General features: G+C 44.3%; 1 protein-coding gene across 1 annotated transcript; it reads right to left on the bottom strand.

Moving 5' to 3' along the window:
- Window positions 1-792: 792 nt before the first annotated feature.
- On the bottom strand, window positions 793-18,051 carry LOC136645717 (UDP-glucuronosyltransferase 1-6-like). Its single transcript, XM_066622101.1, has 5 exons — window positions 17,191-18,051; window positions 8,241-8,372; window positions 6,027-6,114; window positions 3,672-3,891; window positions 793-1,090 (listed from the first exon to the last, which is right to left on the bottom strand). Exons 1-5 carry the CDS (start codon window positions 18,049-18,051, stop codon window positions 793-795), a joined length of 1,599 nt encoding a protein of 532 aa, XP_066478198.1.
- Between the last annotated feature and the right edge of the window lie 7,420 nt (window positions 18,052-25,471).

Raw genomic sequence — 25,471 nt, 5'->3', positions numbered from 1 at the left:
CACCTCCCGAATTGAGGCACTTGTTGTAGAGTGGCACAAGCTTTTGTACACCCTCGTCAGAAAATGTCAATGCAGATTCAATTCGCTGCTTTTTGTGAATGTCCATGAGGTTTTGGGGCACCTACCTTGCCTAGTTTCTTAGTTACAGTTTCATACTGTGACTAAGAAACTTGTGTATGCTCCCTACAACATACTTGGTACGCCCCTGCAATTGTGGTGACAGACAACTGTGTTGAAGGAGTCAACATAAGTGATTTGCAAGCACCTTCAGTTCACAATTCCAGAACTGTCCATGAAATTTGAAGGAATTCGATGGAAAGTTCAGAAACAGTGTAGGGAGCATACACAATGGTTCTGTATGGAACTGTGACTAAGAAACTAGGCTCTCACAAGTTTTGTGAATATCCTCATGGACATTCACCAATAGCAGTGAATGGGGACTGCATTGACGACCTCTGAAGAGGGCATACAAAAGTTTGTGCCAGGCTACGACAAGTGCCTCAATTTGGGTGGTGATTACGTTGAGAGGCAGTGTTGTGTAGTATGTAAATTTTGTGCATAATAGAAATATTTTCCTTCATTCTTGTTTTTTTAACAGTCTACCGAAGGTTACTATCTGAAAAGCCCTTGTATATGTGGCCACAGGACTGACTGATGCAAGTTAGCTTGTGGGGTTGACAAAACAGTAACTGAAAATTGTCCTAGATGTGCTGGGATGGTGCAGGAAGCCTTATAACTTCCAAAGGCAAGGCCATATCTACTCCTCTTCCCCTTCCATACCCCAAACTCATTTTAATGGGATTTTGCCTTGCTTTTCTTGCTCAGCCTCCCTCTTTTGCAGAGACACCTCCTACAGCAGAACAGGCAACACTTAAGCCAGATGAACAGACTAAGGAGCACTACAGCCAGGAGGAAGGCAATCACGTCCAGAGAGTGGTACTGGATCCAGTTGAGATCGTGGGCTGCTGGCCGCAGATGGGGAGCTCCCTTGTGCTTCATCACAAATTCCACCCAATGCACTGCAAGATCAAGAGGGTGGATGGGTCTGTCCAGGTGAAGGGCAGAGAGACGCAGAATGTTCTCTTTATACCTAAAAGCATTTTTAAAGAGCATTAGTATACTTAGTCAAACTTTTAAGAAGCTATTTACACAGAGAAATAAAATGTACCAGAAAGGCAGTTTATAAAGTGTGTTTATAAACACATTTCATTGGCCATTGAAGTTCAGGCAGGGTCATCACTTGGGGTATTTCCTCAGATGTTCACTCCACTATGTTTTATATGTGTAGCCCTCAAATAAAACAACACTCTACACTTACAACCCAATACTCATACGCCAAGTATGTGTGATCACCTTCATGCATTCAGAAGCAACACACTTCACAGTTGATATAGGGTGACCTCTTGCACAGATCATGAGAGCCCCAACATGTTGAGGTCAACCCCTGCTAATGGGGCAAAAAGGCACTTTAAGTGACCTTCTTGTTAAAGGAGAGGAGCAACTTCCTCTCCCATCTAATTCAACCCATCATAGTGGTTTTTCCAGTGTTTCTTCTCCATTTTTTTAGAGTATGAGCCCTTTTGTGACAGGGATATAGTGACACAGGGATACAATCCCAACCCCAAACCTTTCCATGTGCAGCTTTATACTCCTGGTGCTAATCAGCACTGGGCTTGCATAAGATGACCAGGATTCCTGGTCTCAAACAGTTATGTAGAAGGATGATTTTCTGCTGTTGTAGATTTTCTCAGCCCTGCAGCACTCTGACATGATAAACTCCTTCTGCTGCAGTGAGAAAGAAAGTCAGAATTTTTTTTTTCTAAAAGTAAGTTATGACCATTTTGAACCTGTATATCAGCGCCCTACCTCCATGATAGTAAATCATTCATGGAAGCAAGTGCAATGTGATAATTGCTTGGGTCATACAAGAAATACACGATATGTGGGAAGCACAAATGCTCCAGGAAGCTCTGCAGGGCAATTGCAGAAAAAGGGGAAAGCTCAACTTTTCCAGTGGTGAGCTAGGTAATGGTGGGGTCCTGGGTTGCGGGGGATCCTCCGAGTTGTGAGAGGCAGCGGTGGGGCACTGGGGGTTCTGGCTCTAGCAGCAATGACCCAGCCTCAGAAAGGAGTGTGGGGGAAGGGGTTGCATCACCCTGGTCCTTCTCCCCACCTGCTGGGGCTTCTGGGCTCCCAGCCTGGATCACAGGCAGGCCAGCTTCTGCTTCAGCCAGCTGCTTAGCACAGACTGCCTTCATCCCCAGTCAGGCAGGGCTTAATGCTGGTGACTGGCCCCTCCAGACCCTGCCCCTTCCTCCTTGGGAGGGCTGGGGTCTCATGCTCTTCCCCCCTCCTTTTCCTGGCTCTCCTGGCCAGTGTTTGTCCCGCAGCTGAACTTGGGGTCTGCCTCCTCCTCACCTCAAGTCCCCCTCTTGCCCTGCAAGCAGCCTGTTCCTCTCGGGTCTTCCCCAGGTAAGTCAGGGGGAACCTAACAGGAACATCAAAAGTAAAGTTAACCATCCTATCAATTGTCTTATAATAGTGACTACCGACTCCAATTTCACTATCTGCCCCCAGAAATATGTTCATATGAATCAACTCTTAATCTGATAACAAATGGTTAATTGCAGACAGTATAAACAAATAGGAACAGCATCAGTGAGGTGTGCAGAACAAATCATAGTTCGGAGTGTGGTATTCAAACTTTTTAACATTCAACAAACCTTCCTCATCAGCTTGTCTGCCATGGAACACCTGCATATTTACCATTAAACAGCTGTGCATGGATTTTGGAGTGTATTGGGGGGCACTTGGTTCACCCAGAGCACTAGTATGGTCTCCTTTTCCCCATGATCATGTGTAAACTGAGAATCCCCTCTAGAACCAGGATGTCAAACTCATTTCATACAGTGAGCTGAAGAGCATTCACGACACCTGTTAAGGGCTGGAAGGAACATGATTTAGCACAGGATGGCCAGAAATAAGTACTTGGTTCTCATGAAGGACCTCATTAGCTGCAAAAGACAGAAAAGAAAATATGCAAATCTGGATCGTATTTTTAAGACATGGGAGAGCCCAATTATCATACAGGCCATCCTTCCAGCAGAGCTGCTTCTGGAAAGACGTCGCTTCACAGCTCAGCAGCTGAGAGATTCTAGATGTTGTGAAGTGACATCCAGGCAGAAGCAGTGCTGCTGAAAGGTTGGTCCATGTGATAATTGGGCTCTCTCAGCACTTCAGCAGGGTCTCACTCTCTTGGTCTGGCCCTTTCCCTGTAGTATTCCTTGCCTTCTGATGCCTCCTTCTGTCTCTTCCTCCCAGAAATTGGGCAGAAGCAGTGCTGCTGAAAGGACAGCATAGGAAGAGCTGAATTATCACCCCCTCCCATTATTTAAAAGAAAAGAAAAGCTTCCAATGGAAGCTTGATTTGTCCTTTTAATGGAGTGGTGGTGATTGGAACAGAACCACAATAGAAGCAACACTGTGAAGCTTCTCAATGCCTCCTCAGTGGTTTCCCCCTGATTCATGCATCCCCCTGCAGTAGTTAAACAAACCAGAAAAAAACCCAGGGTAAATTACATATTTCCAGTCACATATTATTTTACCCCAATTTTAAGGGTAGCTGGAAGTCCTAACATGGATTTAGTACCATTACACTATTTACTACTCACTTTTTATCATAAATAACAGCCTTCAGCGCATTAGACAGGTCCTGGGAAGTCATTTCAACTATATCCAGAATTACTCCTCCTCCTCGAAATTCCACTCGCTTTGCATTATCCAATTGATCACTAATAAACGGGATCATAACCATTGGCACTCCATTGCAGATCCCCTCATAAACCCCATGGGAGCCTGCATGAGTGATAAAGGCTCTGGCTTTTGGATGGGCTATTGAAGGGGAGGGTGGAGAAATAAAAAGAGAGTATACTGCTTATTACGATCTACACAAACCAACTTATATTATTCACTTAAAATCTTGTTGGCATCCTTCAGTCTCGGAAGACTATGGTATCGCACTCTGAATAGTGTTCTGGAACAGAGCGTCCTCTCCAGTGCGCGAAGCCTGGGTCAAGTAGATCTGGAGGATAGACTGTTACCCATGCAGCAAATCCCCCCTCTCCACGTTGCTGAAATGGTCCAATGGAAAGGCAGAGGCCAATACGGTTGGTTCCAGCGACGTCGCAGGAGTTGCCAGAACGTGACTGTGTTCAGCCATGAACTGCCTCAGGGACTCCGGCTCCGGATTTTGCCTCAAGGTTGTCTCCTGAAGCCTTTTCCATAACTGGATGTAGCCACAAGGCAGTGGAGGTTTGGGATCAGAGTTTTTCTTCTCTTAGATGAGCTGCCTTCCCAGGCTGATGAGTCCCATCTACCCGGTGGCAGTTTAGTCGCCTCTTACGACAAGTACAGCCAAACTGAGGGCCTATTCTTATCCCCAGCCCTCACTTAAAATATGTATATCCTATTCTCTCCCTTCCATCAGAGGGGCTCTCAAAGTGGTTAACAACATCATAAAACAATACAATTAAATTGCAATTAAAATACAGTACAGTAAATAAAAATATAATAAAATATGTTCAAAATAACATGTTGAAAAACAATACAATAAATGATACACAGTAACAACAAAATTAACCACAAAGCAATATACAGGTATGCACCACTTAATGACAGGGATACATTCCTTGATCCCCAATGTTATGCGATTAGATCATTAAGGGAACATTCAGTCCACTCTATTGCCTTTGTTGTGTAAACAGACCCTCCCTGCCAGATACTAGCTGACTGCATAGGTGACTGGAGATAGATTGCCTCTTCTTTGCATTAAGAGCTTCTCTGTTGTGTAAACAGACACTCTGCTGCAGGCTAAGGGAGACGCGATTGCCTAATTAAGAGCATCTTTATTGTGCTTTGACCACCTTCATATATGCGATCCGTCGTTAAGCAAATGGTTGTTAAGTGGTGCATGCCTGTAATTAAAAAACAGCTCCCCATATAACCAACAAAACTTAAGTTTTGAAGGCTACACAAAACTGATGGTCCGATCCTAAGTATTTATGACAAAAGAACATAGTACCTCCCCATAGACCGCCTCAGATAAGACTGGGTTGAAATTCCAATTGAGTTCATTGAGGCTTATTTTCAAGTAAGTAGGAGCCCAATCCTGTGGTCAGTGGCATGGCTCCGTGCCGCCGGCCACAGTCACAAGCATGCCATAAGGCACGTTTGCGGGGCTCACTTCTGGGCTTCTGCTGGTGCTAGCCCAGCGCCAGTCAGTGCTGGGCTAGCGCCAGGCGGTGGCCCAGGTTCCGCAGCTCGGTGGTCTCCTGGATCGCTGGGCTGTGGAACGGGAGGTGGGGGCGTGGATGGGGGTGTGGGGGAGGCATTCCGGGGAGGCGTGCTGAGGGGCAGGCGGGAGGTGTGCCGGGCTCTGCAGCTGAGCTCCACAGGATCCAGGGCACTCATGCAGGGCTGCGCACCCTACACGAGCACCTTTACTCTCCACTGACCAAGAGTAGCCCCATTGCGAGGCTGCTTACCTTACTTGCGGGAAGGGGACAAACGGCCCCTTCTCCCAAGGAGCCTCCTGCAGTAGTGCAGGAGGCGCAGGATTCGGCGGCAGCCCTTTTTGGTGCCGCAGAGCCTGGGCGCTCCGGGCAGCTCAGGATTGGGCTGTAGGACTGCATTTTTATATGTGGGTAATTTTTTCTGGTTTGTGCTCAGAATAACTTCCTTAACTCTTAATGGACAGCCGTGGCACAATGTTCCACATACATTTTCCCTTTTGTAACACAGCTTCTATGTTTGAATTCATATCTGTGATCTGTGCACATACTACGGATTGGTCTAGAACTATGTCCATTTAAATTCAAGTTATTTTGCATTTTTCTGGACAATATTTCGATTGTCTTGGTCACAGGTGCTTGCTTATTTTTAATGCAATGTATTATTTGGAGCTGCTAAAGAGGTGGGGGCAACATCAAAACAAACTAATGACTACACCTATATTTCCCCAGACATACCAAGTAGATCATTTTGTGGAAGCCACTTCAGGAGCTTAGTGTTGTTGGCAAGGTTAGGTGGCACTTCCCCTGTATGCCTCCACAGCACCTTAATGGGATTAGAAAAGACAGAATGAACATGAATGTGTTGCTGTACAATACATCCCATTTGTCTTGCATTTGCTGCAATGTGCAGCTCACCCTAAGCCAACTAAAAGCTTTCCCTTTATCCATCTGTACATCATTTCTGTGAGCTGGATCAGTTTTATTCCCAAAGTACTGAGGGAGCTCAGAGATGGACAACCAATCAGCATGGGAAATTTAATGAGTGATGAAAGAGCTACTTCTGTTCTTTGCTGCCTGAAGCATGAGCCTCTCCCTTAATGGTGTGATCTGTGCTCTGTTTGTTATGTGACTGCAGAACCAAATTATTTGTATAGTTGCTCTTCTGCTCTCACAGAGACTTCAACCCAGGATGTCCATACCTTTCTTTTTCTCAGTGGTCTTTTGTCATCTGATTGGCAGCTTTTGTTTCCGACAGCTATTTCTTTACAGTAGGTGGAGCTATTATACTTTTTTAAAAGGTGAGGTTAGGAGGAGGACAGATAAATGACTTGCTGTGGACAAACAGGGAAACTGATGCTAAGGAAACACCCATGACAGGCAGAGAAGGGCCACTGTACCAAAAATGTCTGTACATGTTGCATTATATCCTAATTAGAGTTGGTTTTAAAACAGAATACAGGTTGAGCCTCATTATTCACGTGGGTTCTGTTCCAAGCACTCATGTGGATGGCAAAAAATGCACTAAAGCAAATCTATTTAAAAAACAAAGTTCCCTTGCTCCAGTGATTTAAAAACAGGCCTGCTGATCTTTGTGATGTAAGATAAGAGTCATTAAGAAGGCAATCCACCAATCAGTCCTCCTCCAAGCACTTACAAAGGTGCTTCACTTAGCCCCTCCCTTCACCAATGCAAAGTGGTCACCTTTCTTTCACGTGCTTAGGGGAAATGGAGGGGTCCGCTGGAGAGAGAAGAACTGATGGATTGTCAGCCAGCTGCCCTCTCTCTCTCTCATTAAGGAGGCTATTGTTAAAGGACTGTTCAGTTTTTCAAACTGATTTTAAAGGGCTGCATTTTCCCCTTCTCCAGGGATCAGCACATTCCTTCTCATTTGCAGCGGCCATTCGTGTTGAGTCAAATCCGTGTATAAAAAAATTTGTGTATAACAAGGCTGGACCTGTATGTATAATGAACCAAGAGTTGACAAGTTATGATGCACGCAGGTACATAATATCTGTACCCAGGTACTGCTGTCTGTACACAGGCACACATTTCCTTGTTATTGCAGACCCCTGGGTTCAGTTTAACCCACTGGTTTCCAACCTTTGGTCAGGGGACCACAGGTGTTCTGCAAGACCCTGAAAAGTGGTTTGCGAGGTCTCAGGAAAAAAAGTTTTTGATCACTTCCATTATCTCTGAGCAAGCAGTCCCCCATGGACCATCAGAGAGGGCAAAGAATGGGCCTCCTGCAGCTGCAGTGGGCAGCAAAAGCAGCAAACCAGAAATCTTATCTATAAATAAATCTCTGATAATTTTTTTCTAATTACAGGCAGCCAGTGTTATCCGTGGGTTCAGTTCTCACGGATTTCTTCAACTGCTGGTCCCTGAACCCTTGGTGTGGCACAACCTGGAGCCTCCATAGGTGAGGGGAGCTGTGTTCCTCTCACCTCTGGAGGCTTTTCTGAAGCCCACAGAGGCCGTGCAGAGGCCCATGACCTCTGCGGGTTTCCGAAGAGCTTCCAGACACACTGGAGCTCAGCTCCTGTTGGGTTCAGGGGGTGGGTGAAAACCACAGGTTTTGAATACCCATGGTTTTCCTTATCTGCAGGGGTTCCAGGAATGGAACATCATGGATAATAAGGGCCGCCTGTATTACAAATTTAAACTTGTGTGTGTGTATGCAGGGTTGGGAGGTTGCGTGTGGTCCACAATAATTCCAGTTTTTGTCTTAGTAGTCCGTGGTCTCCTAAAGGTTGGGAACCACTGGTTTAACTGTATATATATTGTGCCAGCACTGAATGGAATGTGTGAACAACTATACCTAGGCGCAGACTAACCATGACTGAATTTGGCTACAGAGATATGCCCGTGTACCTGTACTTCGCATGCAAACAGCCCTATTGACTATCTGCACAAATATTTTAATCAGATATTATTTAATTTCCCTCTTACCGTCTGAGGTATTGTTCCTAAAGCTTCAGCAATGACCATGGCCTTTTTTACTGGAATTTCTGAGATCATTGAGCCAAAGGAAAACACCACAAATCCATGTTCCGCTGAGCCATTTATGATGGCTTCAAATTCCTACAAACAAACAAAAACAAACAAACAAATCTCCAGTCAGCATTCTTTGTGTCATTTATATCAAATATAAATTGTGGGGCCATCATTCAGACTGGGTGAGCAGCCAGAAAGTTCTAGCCAGGAGGCAGGGAAGGGTTCATGTTTGCTTCTGCATCTAAGCGGGGGGGGGCAGGAGCGGGCTCTCTTGCCCATCGCTAAAGGAACTGATGGTCATTGGACAAAGGAGGGGTGGTCTGATTTATTTCTTTGGATGAGTAAGGGCAGGAGGAGGAGCCTAGGGGTTTCTTGCCTTGGAATTGGCTGAAGAAGCCCAGGGAAAAAGGAGGTGGGGAAGGGGGGAGGTTCGTAGAGATCATGCTTTCCTATCGCATGGCTGCTGTGAGCTTCATTTTACTTGGGGGGAGGAAGCTCCATTGAATGACCAGCTGCAGTGGAACTACAGCTGCAAAGGATTGGGTCATCCTGGTAAGCCTCGAAGCTACTGCACGTGACCCCTCTTGCCTCTTTGTCCCTGCTCTCATGCAGTCCGTCCCACCCCTCCTGCCCTGTTTACAGTTGGGATGGGGCAGCAGAGGAGTGTTTAAAGTGAACTATCTCATATACACACCCCAGCAGCAACTTTGTTGTTGTTTTTTCTGCGCCTGCCATGTGTTAAACAGCAAGTAGTGGAGGGAGCCCTCATCCCACAGCTCATGCAAGAGGTCAAACAGTTGCCCTCATGCTGAGTGCAGTTGCGTCGGGCCAGTGCGGGCTCCAACAAATCTCCGGAGGGCCATAGGCTCATTGGAGACTGGGGGCTCCCTGAGGGCCGCATTGAGAAACCTCGAGGGCCGCATGTGGCCCCAGGGCCAGGGTTTGGGCATCCCTGCTTTTGAGTAAGGTAAATAGCACCATTTTCAAGAACCTCTACCAATATAGTATTGTAAAGTAGTAAACAGAAGGGATAGCTAGATACTCAGGCTGCTAGCCTATCTACACTTATCTGGGAGTAAGTGCTGAAATGTTGGAGGAAAAGAGGATAGTTTCACTTGCAGGGCACTTCTCAAAAGAAATTAGCATATTTGTATAACTAGATAGCTGCAAATATTTATTCTTTATCATAACTTGGTACCCTTGTCCCTCAGCACAATGCACCCCCATCGAGCAGAAAAGTACTGATAATCTTAGTCCTTGGCACGGTCTCACAACTAACCCACAAAACTTTCTGCTGTCTGTCCTTGATTGTCTTGAGTGCAGTAAAACCGATGACTCTCCTAGTGCCTCATTTTTTTCTTTGTGTGTATGTGTGAATCTACTTTTTGAGACTGCTCTAGCTGAGATCCAAGTTCAGCCTCAGATCTCCTCCCCAAAGAAACTCCCCTAACTGCCAAACCATTTATTCAAACTACTAGGAGGCCCAGGGTGGGCCCTGGTCAAACAGCTCCAGTGCCAGTTATTAGAATGCAGGTACAATGCCACCTGCAGGACACCAGGGGGCAGTGTGTTGTTTAGGACAGCACTTCCAGAAGTGTGGGTCATGACACACTAATACAGGGCTGCTCAAATCCCATCTGGCCCCTGGAGGGGCCCCCCATCTCCAGTGGGCACTTGGCCTTCACTGTGGTCATGCTGGCCCAAAGCGTGAGCACCAGGTCTCGCTTTCCCTCACTGCCTTGAGCTTCGCACCTGTGAAGCTCATTAGCAGCAAAGGGAAGATGAGCCCAGCCTGCAAACAGGACCTTTTCTAATGGGAAGGTAATGTGAGACTTGCAGGTCGGGTAAGGTGAGTAGAATTAAGAAACTCCGTGTTGGGCAGGCGTACCGATACCGAGTTCAGCTGGAATACTGTCACCTCCACTAGCTTTGTTGTTAGTGATGCTTCCTAGCGCTCACTTCACTTCGCGCTCCAGGATGTCTGGCTCAGGTTCAGTGATCACACCTTTGTGGTTATCAGGGACATTAAGATCTTCCTTGTAGAGTTCCTCTGTGTATTCTTGCCACCTTTTCCTAATCTCGTCTTCTTCCATTAGGTCCCTACCATTCTTGTCCTTTATCATGTCCATCTTTGCATGGAAAATTCCTGTGATATCTCCAATTTTCTTGAAGAGATCCCTTCTCCTGCTTTTCTCTGCATTGCTCATTTAAGAAGGCATTCCTGTCTTCCTTGCAATTATCTGAAAATCTGCATTCAGTTGGGTATATCTTTCCCTTTCCCCCTTACCTGTTGCTTTCCTTCTTTCCTTAGCAATTTGTAAGGCTTCTTCAGACAGCCATTTTGCCTTCTTGCATTTCTTTTCCTTAGGGATGATTCTAGTTGCTATCTTCTGAACAATGTTGTGAGCCTCCATCCATAGTTCTTCAGGTACTCCATCTACCAAATCTAAACCTTTAAATCTGTCACCTCCACTGTTCATATGGAATATGATTTAGGTCACACCTGAATGGCCTAATGCTTTTTCCCTACTTTCTTCAGTTTAAGCCTGAATTTTGTAATAAGAAGCTCATGATCTGATCCACAGTCGGGTCTTGTTTTTACTGACTGTATAGAGCGTCTCCATCTTTGGCTGCAGGGAACATAATCAGTCTGATTTCAGTGTAGACTATCTGGTGATGTCCATGTGTACAGTTGCTGCTTGGGTTGGAGGAAAAGGGTGTGACCAGCATGTTCTCTTGACAAAACTCAATTAGCCTTTGCCCTCCTTCATTTTGTACTCCAAGGCCAAATTTGCCTGTTATTCCTGTATCTCTTGACTTCCTACTTTAGCGTTCCAAGCTCCTATAATGACATCTTTTTTTTTTTTTAAACTCCACATAGTCAGGAATTATTTGCAGAGGACACCACTGAAAGTTGGGAGGATTTTTCCTGATATACTTTTGAACTGCAGATGAATTCTGGAACTTCTCTCCACATTCAGCACACATTTAGTTACACAGTACAGGGAACCGCTACATCTACAGATTCACTTGGGCGTGGCTAGTTAATGCATCAATGTGGTGTTGCCTGATTTGTCTTTTTCTTTGATGGGTACAGGGACATGTACAAATGTGTGCGATGGTGCTTCCTGCTCAGAAATATAACCAAGGTCAATAATCCAGGAACAGAACTGATGGCAGGAGGCCTAAGATCCATGGGCCAAGAGAAAGGCTACAAGTTTTAATTACAAGTAATTAAAGCATTCCCTACCCCCAACACACACACTCTCCACCCAACTCTCTCTCTCTCTCTCTCTCTCTCTCTCTCTCTCTCACACACACACACACACACACACACACACACACACACACCCTGTGACAGCCCTAGAATCTCTTGGTTTGAGAACAAGTTGTTATCAAAACAAAAGAAGGATCATCAACTCTAGCTATCCTCACCAACCCCATAGCCAAACTCAATCAAGAAGCCATGTTAATCACCTCTGCCAGGTGCGAGAGCAAAACCAGTACCCATCTAGAACTGGGACTTAGCATCCAGCTGCATTTCAAACATCACTACGCCAAGCCAGCAGGCAGGATTGGTAATCCCAGCCAGTGACATTGCTAGGGTGGTGCGGGGGTGTGGGTTGCTCCAGGTGACACATATTGGGGGGGGGTGACGTGCACTCGGTGACTAAAATCACTAAAATCACAGTTTTAGGAATAAAACTGTCATGTCATATACCATTCGATGTGGAATTTACAGCAGAATGCAATAAAAAAATCAGAGTGAAATATCTCCATTCTACTAAAAGATATGGCCAAAAAACCAGAAAACAAAAATGCACAGAGCCCTATGAAAAGTGAAACTGAGCCATAGCACAAGTTTACTCATGAATAGGTGAACTTGCCTTGGTCCATCGGAAAGGGCAGACTGAGAGGGATCCAGTGACACCACAATGATCTTAATTCGATGAATGCAGCCCAAAAAAAACACCAGAGAAGGAAGCCCCTCCCTCCAAGTTGATGAATGTATTACGCCCTATGGAAACTGAAACTAAGCTGGAAGGCCACATTTACTCACGAGTAAGCAGCCATGCCTTGGCTTGTGATCAGGCCAGGCAAAGAGGAATGCAAGGCCACCAGAATGGTTCCAATCTGATGAACGTGGAGTTCAACAAATGCTCCAGAAGGTAGCCATCCACCATAAAAGAATAAAACAGAGGCTTCAGTTTATAGGGTGTTTTTTTTCTTTTTTAGACTTGCATTAAATTGGGCACTGGGTATAGCTGAAAATCTTACTGATTTTGGGGTGGGGGGTTATTGCAGGCAGGCTATAGAGAAAATTCACTTGGTGAAACAGGGCTGGCTTTCCCTTATTTAATTATTTGTTTTAGTTTAATTATTTATTTTAATTTTCTTGGTGATGTCACTTCTGGTAATGACCTCACTTCCAGTGTGTCCTGGACAGACTGTCATTCTAAAAAGTAGGTCCTGGTGCTAAATGTTTGAGAACTCCAGCAATAAGGTGTTAGTAAGGTAACACCCTTGGGGTGGGGTGACACCACTAGTGATCAAAATCACTAAAATCACAGTTTGTAGAAATAATACCATCATGTTAGATATCAATAAATGTGAAATTTTATGCAGAATGCAATGAAACAAACTGTATTGAAATATCTGTGTTCTATAAAAAGGTACAGCCAAAAAACTAGTGGGGGCAAGGCAATGTTGCCCCACTCACTGCATGAGAGGAGGTCCATCATGGGGGTGATGCACTGGCCTCCTGCACCAGTTGAAGCAACCCTCAGTGACCCCACTGACCCCAGCTTCCTTCTCCCTTCCACCCTTTCCTCCCCAATTCTCTCCCTGAATGCAATGCAAGACTCTATGTCAATGTACAGGTTGAATATCCCTTACCCAAAATGCTTGGAACACAAAATGTTTTGGATTTTATGTTTTCAAATTTTGGAATATTTGCATATACATAGTATGATATCTTGGAGATGGAACCTAAAGCTAAACACAAAATTATTTTATGTTTCATATGCACCTTAGGGCACAATCCTAAGTGCGCACTGGGCCAGTGCAAGTCTCGGTGCAGCTCCGAGGTGCTCTGTTCTGTTTGGATCTGCGCCACCACATCAGGTTGGCCTGAATGTGGTTTCACACAGTGTTTTTAATAACTGTATGCATGTCTGTTGTGTTCCTACATTTTTACTCTGACTCATCTCTTTAGGTCAGATGTGGAAATTTCCACTTGGGGTATCATGTCGGTGCTCAAAAAGTTTCCGATTTTGGAGCAGTTTGAACTAGGAATGCTCAACCTGTATAAATCAAATTTAAGGCACACACACTCTCACACACACAGATTTATATAATACAAATTATATGTACCGGTAATTATTTCAAAGGAAAAGGTTACCAACCCAGGATAATGGTTTCTTCTGCACAGTTAATGCTTCCTATTAAGACCATGTTGGGCATCACTGGCCTGAGGTATTCAAATACAAAGTCATATCTCAGCAGCCAAATGGATCCTTTGCTAAGAAGTTCCAGCACTGTAACCTTTTTCTGGAGAAACTCACTAGCAAGATGTTCATATGTTACAGAAAGCAGGTACGACAGTATAAATTCCATAGAACGCATCAGCACATTTTTCACACACTCAGTAAATGTCATGTGATCATTTGAAGACATAAACATCCATGGAACATAAGAAAGAGGTCTTGGACATTGAGTAGCCTGATCATGTATGCTATACGGATGTCCACGCATGAAGTACACGGAAGGTAAGGAGAGATATTCAGCAATGATTGGCCCACAAAGCAGGACAGGGTCCATAAAAGCAGCATCAAATTTGCTTTCCTTGAGGAAGACTAACTCTTTGTCATATAAAAACTGCCTACAAGCTGCAGCATCCCCAGTAAAAAGTACAGATAGCATAGATGTTAAAGCAATTATCTTCTCGAGTGTAGTATTATGGAAAACGTACATGCTCACTGAATGAAAAAAATTTGTCCATTTGCTCCTTGGTGTGAGGCACTGAATATGTTCTTACAGTAAAATTCTCAGATGTCTCCAAGCGCATTCCAGTTTCTGGCATTACAACCACAATCTCATGTCCTTTTTGTGCAAGCTCCTCCAGTACAATTTGCATGCTAAGCCAGTGACTTCCATCCATTGGCACAACCAACAGTTTCCCACCAGAAGCAAAATGCCACAAGCAGAACACAAAGGTAAGCCCAACTTTCCAGCTTGATTTCAGCCATGCCATCATCATACAGAGAGTTCCAAAACTTCTTGGGTGCTTTGCATCAAACTGATAAAATTGGATATTGCAGAAGTACAGAATCAGATGGTTTCAGAATCAAGTAAATGTTTAATAAAAATTCTTCACTGTTCAAAGTTAGTCACACAGCCCTTAGAGTCTGTACTATTTATCCAATGATACAAAACTGATAAGAACTAATGTTGTACACATTAACAAAATTCCTTCTGTAGAAGCAGTAACAAATGATAACGTGGTGTGGTCCTGTGGTATGGTGGTTCAGAATAACACTGTTTGGTTCTTTTGGTGGCATGTTCTGGGCAAAGGCATTCATCAGCACCATTTGAAGACAGTGAAATTTACATGCATGCAATGTGGTTAAAAGTTCCTTTAAAATGTAAAAATGATGTTTTGAAATCATTTTGATTAAAGTAAGCATCTCTTGTTTTAAAAGGAAATCTCAGCATAATAAAACTGCTTTTTCTCATGTAGTATTCGAGGTACACTTTAGCCCACTTCACACATACGCTCAATGCTGTTAGCATGATCCCACATGGACCACATACACACACACACCCTGCTATTATCCCCATGTGTTGCCATCACCCCCCATGTAGTCCAGGCTTATTTGCAAAGGCAGTACTGAATGTTGGAAGGGTATCTCTTAGTATTTTTGAACTGCAGAGAAATTCTGGAACTCCTCTCCACATTCAGCACGGACAACTAAGTTTAGGGAACCACTTAAACCTACAGATTGGTTTGGCATGGCTGATTAATGCATCAGTGTGGTGTTGCCTGATCTGTCTTTTTCTTTGCACCCAACACTGCAGCTTGCTTACACAGTAAGTTTGAAAAAGCCAACTCCTAGAATCTCCTGACTTGAGAACAACAAGTAGTTATCAAAGCAAAAGAAGAATGCCCAACCCTATCTGTCCTCACCAACTCCATGGCCAAATGGCCAAACACAATAAAAAAGCTATGCTAATCACCTACGCCAGGTGCAAGAACAAAATCAGTATTCATCTAGGACTGGGGATAAGCTATCAAAAGCCATCAAATCACAAAGAAAGGTCCCTCAATGAGCTTACGCCACAAAAGATCCCACAGAATGCTGTGGGTAAAAAATATGAAAACCTGGGTCACCAGACCCCTGTGTCTTCATTCCTCACCCTCCTTCTGCCTTGCTGCCTGCATGTCATTCATTGACCTACCAACACTGCACTCATCCCTGTCCTGTCCAGCTGCACCACCATGTCAAACCAGCAGGCAGGATTGGTAACCCCAGCTTTCCTCTCCCTTCCATCCTTTCCTCCCTGCTTCCTCTCTGAGCACAATGCAAGACTCTATGCCAATGTGGGCTGGCTGGGCAGCCTTCCTTGTGGCCTACCTTGCCAGAACTCCATCCTCCCAAAGAAGGATGGGGTACTCCCCATCCTTCCAAAGAAAGCAGCTTTGGCTGCCTTGCTCTGCTTCCCTTCCTCAAATTAACAGCCCACTCCTAACAGAGCTTTACAACAAACAAACATCAATTGCACTATCATAAATGGCCATATGGTAGTATGCTATGTGTGGTGCTGGCAGCCATTCCAAAACAGATGATCCAAACAGTAGCTGTGTCAGAGGCCTGCTGTCTAATATGCAAGCTCTAGCATGCTTCCAGTTTGGTTGGTTGGCAACCTTCAAGCTTGAAAGACTATCGTATAAACCTACAGCACCCGGTATTCCCAGGCGGTCTCCCATCTAAGTACTAACCAGGCCTGATCCTGCTTAGCTTCCGAGATTAGACAAGATCAGGCATGTGCAGGGTAACAGTTGCTTCCAGCTTGGTTAAAAAACAAATGACAAAATGGTGTCAAGTCATTAGACTCGTGTATGGCGACTGCCATGTTTCTGCCATTAGAAATGAACTGCATGGAAGCCGTCATCTTTAATAGCCTTGAGCTAGGGCAGTGTTTCTGAACGAGTGGTATTCGTACCACCAGTTGTACTTGATGTGGTGTCCAGTGGTAACTGTGGGACCCCCAGACCCCTGCCGCCTGGCAGTGAGTCCTGCAACACAATGTGATGAACTACAGTAGGAGGTTTGGTTCAGTGGGCAGCTAGTTCCCAGGTAGGACTGGGGAAAATGCCCGTGTGAGACCCTGGATATCTCCTATCAGTTAAGGTAGGAAATACTGAGCTATGTGGGCTGGTGGCATGCATCAATGTAAGGTATATTCATATGAACACAAAACTCACTTGTCTCCTTTCCCCTCTATGCTAACTGCATAAACCAGCAGTTCCCAAAGTCCTACTTGGATGCCCGTCAGTTGTCATTTTGTTTGCTTTTCATCACTAGTTGTGGTGACAATCTTGCCAGCTGCTGGCAACAATTTTTCCCACAGAGTACCCCTGTTACTTTAGCACCAATGGTAAGTACTCAAGAACCCTTTGTGAATTGTTGCTGCTCCTTTCAAATAGCCAAAATGCAGATGGGGTGGCAAAGTGGAGGGGCAGTGTTTACCTTATTTACAACAAGAGATATAAATCATGTGAGGATATAGTTATGAAAAAAATTACATCAAAATCAAATTTTTAAACATACACACACATGAACACAAACACCTATATATACAATACAAATTATATATAATTATTTCAAAGGAAAAGGTTACCAACCTGGGATAATGGTTTCTTCCGTGCACAGTTAATGCCTCCAATGAAGACCATGTTGGGCATCACTGGCCTGGGGTACTCAAACACAAAGTCATACCTCATCAGCCAAATGGATGCTTTACTAAGAAGTTCCAGGACTGAAACCTTCCTCTGGAGAAGCTCACTAGCAAGTTGTTCATACATTTCAAAAAACAAGTAGCACAATATAAATTCTGAGGAATGGACTAGCACATTTTCCACACGTTCAGTAAATATCATATGATCAGTTGAAGACGTATACATCCTTGGAACATAAGAAAGGGGGCTTGGACAGTGAGTAGCCCAATGATGCAAATTACAAACAGGTCCACGTGTGTAGTACACAGAAGGCAAAGAGAGATATTCAGCAATGATTGGCCCACAAGGCAGGGAAGGGTCTGTAAAAACAGCATCAAAGTTGCTCTCTTGGAGGAAAGTGACTAACTCTTTGTCAAAAAAACCCTGTCTACAAACTGAAACATGCATGGTCAAAACTTCAGAAAATGAAAAAGTAAAATAAATGATCTTTAGGAGTTTATTATCTTGAAAAACATCCATATTCAGTGAATGCAAAACATTGTCCAGCTGCTCCTTGGTGTAAGACACAGATAATGTTCTCACAGTAAAATTCTCAGATGTCTCCATGAACATCATGTCTCTATTGACTTCTGGCAATACCACCACAACCTCATGTCCTTTTTGCACAAGCTTCTCCAGTACAATTTGCATGCTAATCCACTGACTTCCTTCTGTTGGCACAACCAACAGTTTCCCACCAGAAGCATAATGCCACAAGCAGAACACAAAAGTAAACCCAACTTTCCAGCTTGCCTTCAACCCTGCCATCATGGTACTGAGGGTTCTAAAACTTATTGGGTGGTTTGCATCAGATTAAAACAAATATCCCCCCCCCCCATGGGACTCATCAGTCTGGGAAGGCAGCTCATCTTAGAGAAGGAAAACTCTAATCCCAAACCTCCACTGCCTTGTGGCTACATCCAGTTATGGAAAAGGCTTCAGGAGTCAACCTTGAGGCAAAATCCAGAGCTGGAGTCCCTGAGACAGTTCATGGCTGAACACAGTCACATTCTGGCAACTCCTGCGATGCCGCTGGAACCAACTGTATTGGCCTCTGCCTTTCCATTGGACCATTTCAGTGACGAGGAGAGGGGGGATTTGCTGCATGGGTAACAGCCTATTCTCCATACCTGCTTTACCCAGGCTTCGCACACTGGACAGGACACTCTGTTCCAGAACCGCCATTCAGAGCATGACACCATAGTATTCCAAAATCTGAAGGATGCCAAGGAAAACAAATATTGCATAAGTATCATATGAAATGGTTCGGAATCAAGTAAATGTTTAATCAATGTTCTTCATGTTTAAAGTAAATGTTTAAACTTAGTCACACAGGCTTAAAAGGCGGTACTGTATATCCAATGTTACAAAACCAATAAAAAGAGTTAATGCTGTATATTAACAAAATTCACTCAGTGAAGCAGTAACAAATTTTAACATGGTTAAAAATAATTTTAAAAGGGAATCTCAGCATAATATAAAAAGCTATGCTTTTCACAGATTTTCATATAGTATTAGAGTCCTGAGCATAGAGTCCTCAGCAGCCAATTGGATGTTTTGCTAAAAAGTTTCAAGAATGTAACCTTTCTCTAGAGAAACTCACTAGCAAGTTGTTCATGCTTTACATAAAACAGGTAGCACACTATAAATTCTGTGTTAAAAATTAGCACAATTTTCACACTCTCAGTGAATGTCATATGACGAAGACATAAAAATCCTTGGAACATAAGAAAGGGAGCTTGGACATTGAGTAGCCCAATAACGCATATTACATGGAAGACCATGCATGAAGTACTTGGAAGGCAAGGAGAGATATTCAGCAATGATTGGCCCACAAGGCAGTAGAGGGTTAATAAAAACATCATCAAAGTTGCTGTCCTGGAGGAAGGTGATTAATTCCTTGTCATATAAACACTGTCTGCATACTGAAACATGCATAGTCAAAATTTCAGACAGCACAGAAATTAAGGGCGCAATCCTAATCAACTTTCCAGCACTGACATAGCCATGCCAATGTAGTGTGCACTGCATCCTGCTGTGAGAGGCAGTCAAGGGGTGCCTCATCAAGGTAAGGTATGTTTGTTACCTTACCTTGGGCCTGCATTGCAGCTAAGTCAGTGCTGGAATATTGGTTAGGATTGCGCCCTAAAGCAAAGATCTTCTGGAGTTTAGTATCATGAAAAACACTCATAGTCAGTGAATGCAAAACATTGTCCAGCTGCTCCTTGGTGTGAGGCACAGATTATGTTCTTACAGTAAAATTCTCAGATGTCTCCTTGAGCATACCAGTTTCTGGCATTACAACCACAAACTCATGTCCTTTTTTGCACAAGCTTCTCCAATATGATTTACATGCTAAGCCAGTGACTTCCTTCCATTGGCATTAGCAGCAGTTTCCCACTAGAAGCAAAATGCCACAAGCAGAACACAAGGGTAGGCCCAGCTTTCCAGCTTGACTTCAGCCACAACATCACCATATAGAGCGCTCCAAAACTTCTTAGGTGCTTTGCATAAGATTAAGGGTGCAATCCTGACCCAGATTGCATCCTAAAACAGACATTGCAGAAATACAGCATGAAATGGTTCAGAATTAAGTAAATGTTTAATAAATGTACTTCACTGTTCAGTCTCACCAGACTTACAATCTGTACTGTATATTCAATGATACAAAACTGATAAGAACTAATGTTGTACACATTAACAAAATTCCTTGCGGAAGATCTTCCGCAGAGCCTGGGATGTGGATGATGACAGCTCCCTCCCCCCCATTTGTGCACTAAGCAGGTGGTCCAAAGATGCTTACTATAATGCTAATGGTACGGCCCTCGCTACGTTTTCCATTACCACCAACATGATTTGGCTTAACGGTCTAAAAGAGTTCCCCAATGCTGATGAATTTACTTTTGTATCCTCTCGTGGCGCCAGCGTCGTGGATTACATTTTAGTTTCCACTATGAAGCATCATGTGAAAGATTTTGCCGTTGGGCAACCTATAGTGACCATTTACCTTTAAACTTGGTCCTTGACCTCCATTCTGGGAGTGTTCCATCACAAGCTGAGGTAGATCCAAATCTAGAGTGTAGGTATAAAACTGTGGCTAACAGTGCCCTTTCCTCAAACTTCCATCGTTTAAGTACAGAACCAGCAAGCAAAGATTTTTTTATCAGCCATTTGACAGGATTCTGATCCCTTTGTTCAAATCAAATCCTTTGAAGGTTTTATTGGATACATTTTTAAGGTCCTGAGTACCAGGCCCACGACAGTTAAAACATGCAGTGCAGTTGACAAAAAGGATTGGTTTGACAGTGTATGTAGGGATCTTAAGGTTTGTATCAGGGCTTCTTATTTAGATTTTAGAAAGTACAATGACCCCAGTTGTTTAGTTAAATACTCCATTCTCAAAAAACAACTAAGAGTTTTATTGACAGAGAAAAAGAAAAAGTTTGTTTTAACTCAATGGAACAAACTGCATCAAGCGATTCAACAAAAAAATAATAAACAATTTTGGGCAGTTGTAGCGGGTTCATGTAGATCAGAAACATACGACCCTGCTATTATTCCTTCATATACATGGGTTCAACACTTTACAGACCTTTTTTATTATAAGAGCAAATCCCCGGACACCTACCCTGACTTCACCTCTGTGGATCTGCCTATCTGGCCTCCTGTGACCCCTGATGAAATTAAAGAGCTAATTATGCAATTGAAGTCAGGGAAGGCCGCAGGTCCAGATGAAATACCACCTGAGCTTTTAAAAGGTGACCCAGAATGGTGGGCCCAGTTACTTGCCCACATCTTTACAATGATCGACAGCTCTGGCCTATTACCCAATGCCTGGCTTACAGCAACAGTCGTGCCTATTCATAAAAAGGGTGACCCTACCATATCAGGAAACCTTCGGCCTGTTAGTTTGCTTTCTGTAATAGGTAAGATCTATGCTAAATATTTTTGCAATAAACTTACTCTCTGGGTTACTTCGCAAGGCATCTTAGGCCCGAGCAATCTGGCTTCTGTCAGGGCAAATCAACTTTGGATAATTGCCTGATCCTGTCTCATTTGGCCTATAAGCAGGTCAGGATATGTAAGGCTCGCCTTTATGTAGCCTTCCTTGATTTGAAAGGTGCCTTTGATTCTGTGGATAGGGAGCTTCTTTGGGCCAAGTTGGAAGACATGGGGATTGATAAAAGATTACTGCTGCTGATTAGGTCCCTCCATTTAAATACCTCATGCAGGGTTAGATGCTCCTAACTCTAACTCACTCCATAATCACTAACAAAGGGGTCAAAAAGGGCTGTGTCTTGGCCCCCATGCTTTTCAATCTATTTCTAAATGATCTTGCCCCTTCCCTGAAGGAAGTAGATGGCCATTGTCCAAAGCTTGGCGCAAGCCAAGTGCCGCTACTTCTGTACACGGACGATGCAGTACTGATATCCTGTACTAGGATTGGCCTGAAGCGTCTGCTCAGTCACGCCACAGAGTATTTTTTGTCCAACAAATTGCAGATTAATTATGCTAAATCTAAGATAATGATATTTGCTAACAGATGGAAAGCTTTTAAGTGGTCTTGTAATGGCAACAAAATGGAACAGGTTAAGCATTTCAAGTACCTGGGTATCAACTTCCATTACAGGCTCACTTGGGCTTTTCATCGCAAGGCAGTGCATCCAAACTAGCTTCCTCAGCCATTTCCTGTTTCTTTTTCACCTGCGGCAATGGTTATGTTCCGGCCGCTCTGGAGGCATTTAAGGGAAAGGTTCTTTCCCAGGTTCTTTATGGCTCTCCTGTCTGGCATAAGGTCATTAACCAACCACTAGAACGCATCCAAGCCTCCTTTTTACGGAAGATTTTGGGCTTATCCAGGTGCGTTCCCTACTCGGTTCTGTGTCTTGAGGTGGGGTTAATTTGATTAAGGACTACTGCATGGTTAAGACTACTGAAATTTTGGTTTAGGATTTTATTTAACCCTACCTCCTCTGGTCTAATGCACCAATTATTATCGGATCCAGTCCTGCCTATAGAGATCACTGATCTTCTAACTAAAATTAAGTCAATAGGGCTGGACACTGCAGTTAGGTATGATTGGCTGTGATGCAGCTTACAGAATCGTCAAAGGAAGAATTCTTGATATCAAACAACAAGAGCTGTTCAGTGCCACCAGAACCACATGCTCTCCACTCCATCTCCATATTTCAGTCAGTTTTGGGAAACCGGCCTCCTTCTTTTACCACCTGGTGTGCCCAAAGGCTCGGAGAGCTTTCACACTGGCAAGATGTAATGCTCTTCCATCAGCCTTGTGGCAGGTTCAATAGTATTCCCTACTCAGAGAGGAAATGCAAGTGTGGTAGGGACTGCGTTGAGACTCTAATGCATACCTTTTTTTACTGCCCGCTACATGATGCGTCACGCAATAAATATCTAGGCCCATTGTTAGCTAGGATGCAGGGCTGGGAGGATTCAGTCATGCTTCAGTCTCTCCTTTCCACACCTGATTCTGAGACTCTGGATAACGTCGCTTCCTTTTTATCTGGGGTAAAAGTCAGGCAGAGCCCTGGAACTCTGGGTAGTGTGTGAGGAGAAGACTAATGTTTATGTTCATGTTGTGTTGTCTTTGTATATTATTGGTTTTTTTTTGTTTTTTCTCTGTATTTTATGCCAATAAAGGTCTTACTGAACTGAACTGAAAATTCCTTGCCAGCTGCTGACCACAGTTCTCCCCCCCCCCTTTTACTTTACCACCACAGGTGAAGTACTTTGGGGAATCTTTGTTGCTCCCTTCAAATAGCCATGCTGCAGATGGGGTGGCAAAGGGGAGGGGTAGTGTTGTTCAACCTTTTTAAATTACAATATATTTCCCAATATGCTGCCATAAAAGGCCCAGCAAGGGTGCCCAAACTGCATCACTGCCAGGCCTGTCACAGCTGCTGCCATAGAACCCAGGTTCTGCCCACTCTGACAAGTCAGCAGCAGCATGTTGTGTGTGGGGTAGTGCAAAGGGAGTTTTGGGAAGGACACTTTAGGGAAGGAAGGATGTAAATCCAAGCAGCAGCTACTTGCAGCAGGATCCTATCCCAATCCCCTCTTTCCCAGTCCTACCCCCCCTCCATTCCTTGGACTTATGCCAGCTGCATAACTGGTGTGAGTCTGACGACACCCATAGGCAGCCAGTAGACCTAAACACAGGTATTTTACCTCCGATTTGCCTTCTGGTCTCCCCCTCCCTCACAGCGTGTATCACAGCCTTCATTGGCACAGCTGCATGTTATGGACTGGCAGGAGACAGGATTGGGCTGAGCTAGAAATAATTTCTAATATAAGATTATAGTTTTATTTTAAAAGAATACAAAATAAATACCCATTTCACCCAAATTGCATTAATATTTTTTTTTTCAAACCAAATATAATGAGTTCCTATTGGTGCTGGGTGCATGTGTATTAGGTGCATCTAGGAAAAGCAGAGAAATAGGAAGCAACATTTAGGGAAAAGAACTGCAGTAGTGCCTGTCAGCTTCTAGCAGTTAATGGCAGGGAGAAGTGAGTGAGACTCACAGCCCAATCCTGAGCTGAACCGAGAAGGGCTGCCGCCAAATCCTGCGCCTACTGCACTACCATGGGAAGCGCCTCAGGAGAACAGGACGTTTGTTCCCTTCCCCCGAGTAAGGTAAGCTGTTACGTTAAAATCCCCTTTTTCCTTTTAAGTTGTGATTTTTATGTCTGGTTACGTATTATGGACAAAAACTCATGCAGGTCAAACCTCAAAATACAGGACACCCTTCCCCCAGTACAATTTTCCAAAACCCTGGTAAAAGTCACAAGTTTAGCAAAGCTCATGGTGATCACATCCCCTCCTCCAGTCAAGGAATGTCTCCTGATCCAATCACTGTTATGCAAAACAAGCATGCATCTCCGGAGGAAGAAGTCTATTGTTCTATTGTTGTAGCTTTATCACTCTTAAGCACCTTATGCAAACTGCTCCCCCCCCCCAGGTCAGCCATGGCTGATAGCTGAGCCTCCAGTTTCTCTTGCTTGTTCCACGTGTCCCACTGTGTGTAGTGAGCATGCGCATACAGCTCTAGGCCACATCCGGGTCATTTCAGGTCAGCAAAAACCCTTAAAAGAGAAAGGCTGCCATGTGCGCTCTCTCTCTCTCTGGCTGCCCTCCAAGGCACAGGTCCTCCATAGGACTCTTCCACCACCACCCCCAACTGCTTCCCAGGACAGGTAACTATATATTGCGTCTGGAATCTTTTCCCTTCTCTCCCCATCTTAGTTAGCAACTGGGTTATGCAGACCAGGGACCCCTAAAATCCTTCCCTACAACCTATCCTTTCTGATTCCTTCTCAGATGCACCAAATACACGGTACATGCAACCACCATAAAGCTAGGTACACAGGATCCAAGTACTAGGAACCAAGAAACATATACTTACTATTTTCCATGTGCATTATGTTTACCTGTGTGTTTTTTGTAATAAAAATATAATCGTTGATTGAAAGTTATCTTTCTCCCAGTCTCCTCTTTAAGCTACAAGGGATTATCTCTGCATTATGCTGTTTTGTTATCTAGCCTGTGATCCTGAGGTTTCCAAAAGGGTAATATAATAATTCCCCTTAAAACAAAACAGAACTTTTTGATAACAAAGCAGCCCCGCAATGGGGCCACTCATTTTACCGCCAACAAAAAGGTTGGTGATAAGGTAAAGGCGCTCATGTAGGGCGTGCAGCCTTGGATCCTGCAAAGCGGAGCTCCGCAGATCCTCTTCCCTCCCTCCCCCGGCACGCCTCCTCCCCGCCCTCTCTCCGCCCCCCACCAGCCTCCCCTCTCCCTGGAACACCTCCTCCTGCCCCAACCCCCATCCCCGCCTACTGTTCCGCAGCTTGGCAGTCCATGAGACTGGGCTAGCATGGGCAGGAGCCCAGGAGTCAAACTCATTTCATGCAAAGGGCCAAATAGCATTCATGATGCCTGTTGAGGGCTGGAAGTGATGTCATTAAGCAGGTCATGACCACAAAAAAGCACTTTTTTCTCACAAAGGAACTTGGCTACAAATGACAGAAGAGAAAAATGCAAATCTTGATAATATTTTCAGGATATGGAAGAGTCCAATCATTGTGCAGGCTGCCCTTTCAGCAGTGACACTTCAGCACAGCTCAGCAGTTGGTGGTGGTGCTTGGAGAGCCCAAGGGCCAG

The sequence above is a fragment of the Tiliqua scincoides genome, chromosome 1 (assembly GCF_035046505.1).
Source record: "Tiliqua scincoides isolate rTilSci1 chromosome 1, rTilSci1.hap2, whole genome shotgun sequence".
Lineage (NCBI taxonomy): Eukaryota > Metazoa > Chordata > Lepidosauria > Squamata > Scincidae > Tiliqua > Tiliqua scincoides.
This window is presented reverse-complemented; position numbering and strand designations above follow the sequence as displayed.

Coding starts and splice junctions, on each gene's coding strand:
- LOC136645717 (XM_066622101.1), bottom strand. CDS start 18,051: ATGGCAGGGTTGAAGGCAAGCTGGAAAGTTGGGTTTACTTTTGTGTTC. Junction 3,892..6,026: donor TCCACAAAATGATCTACTTG/GTATGTCTGGGG, acceptor CCCCTTCAATAG/CCCATCCAAAAGCCAGAGCC. Junction 1,091..3,671: donor GCTGTTATTTATGATAAAAA/GTGAGTAGTAAA, acceptor AAATGCTTTTAG/GTATAAAGAGAACATTCTGC.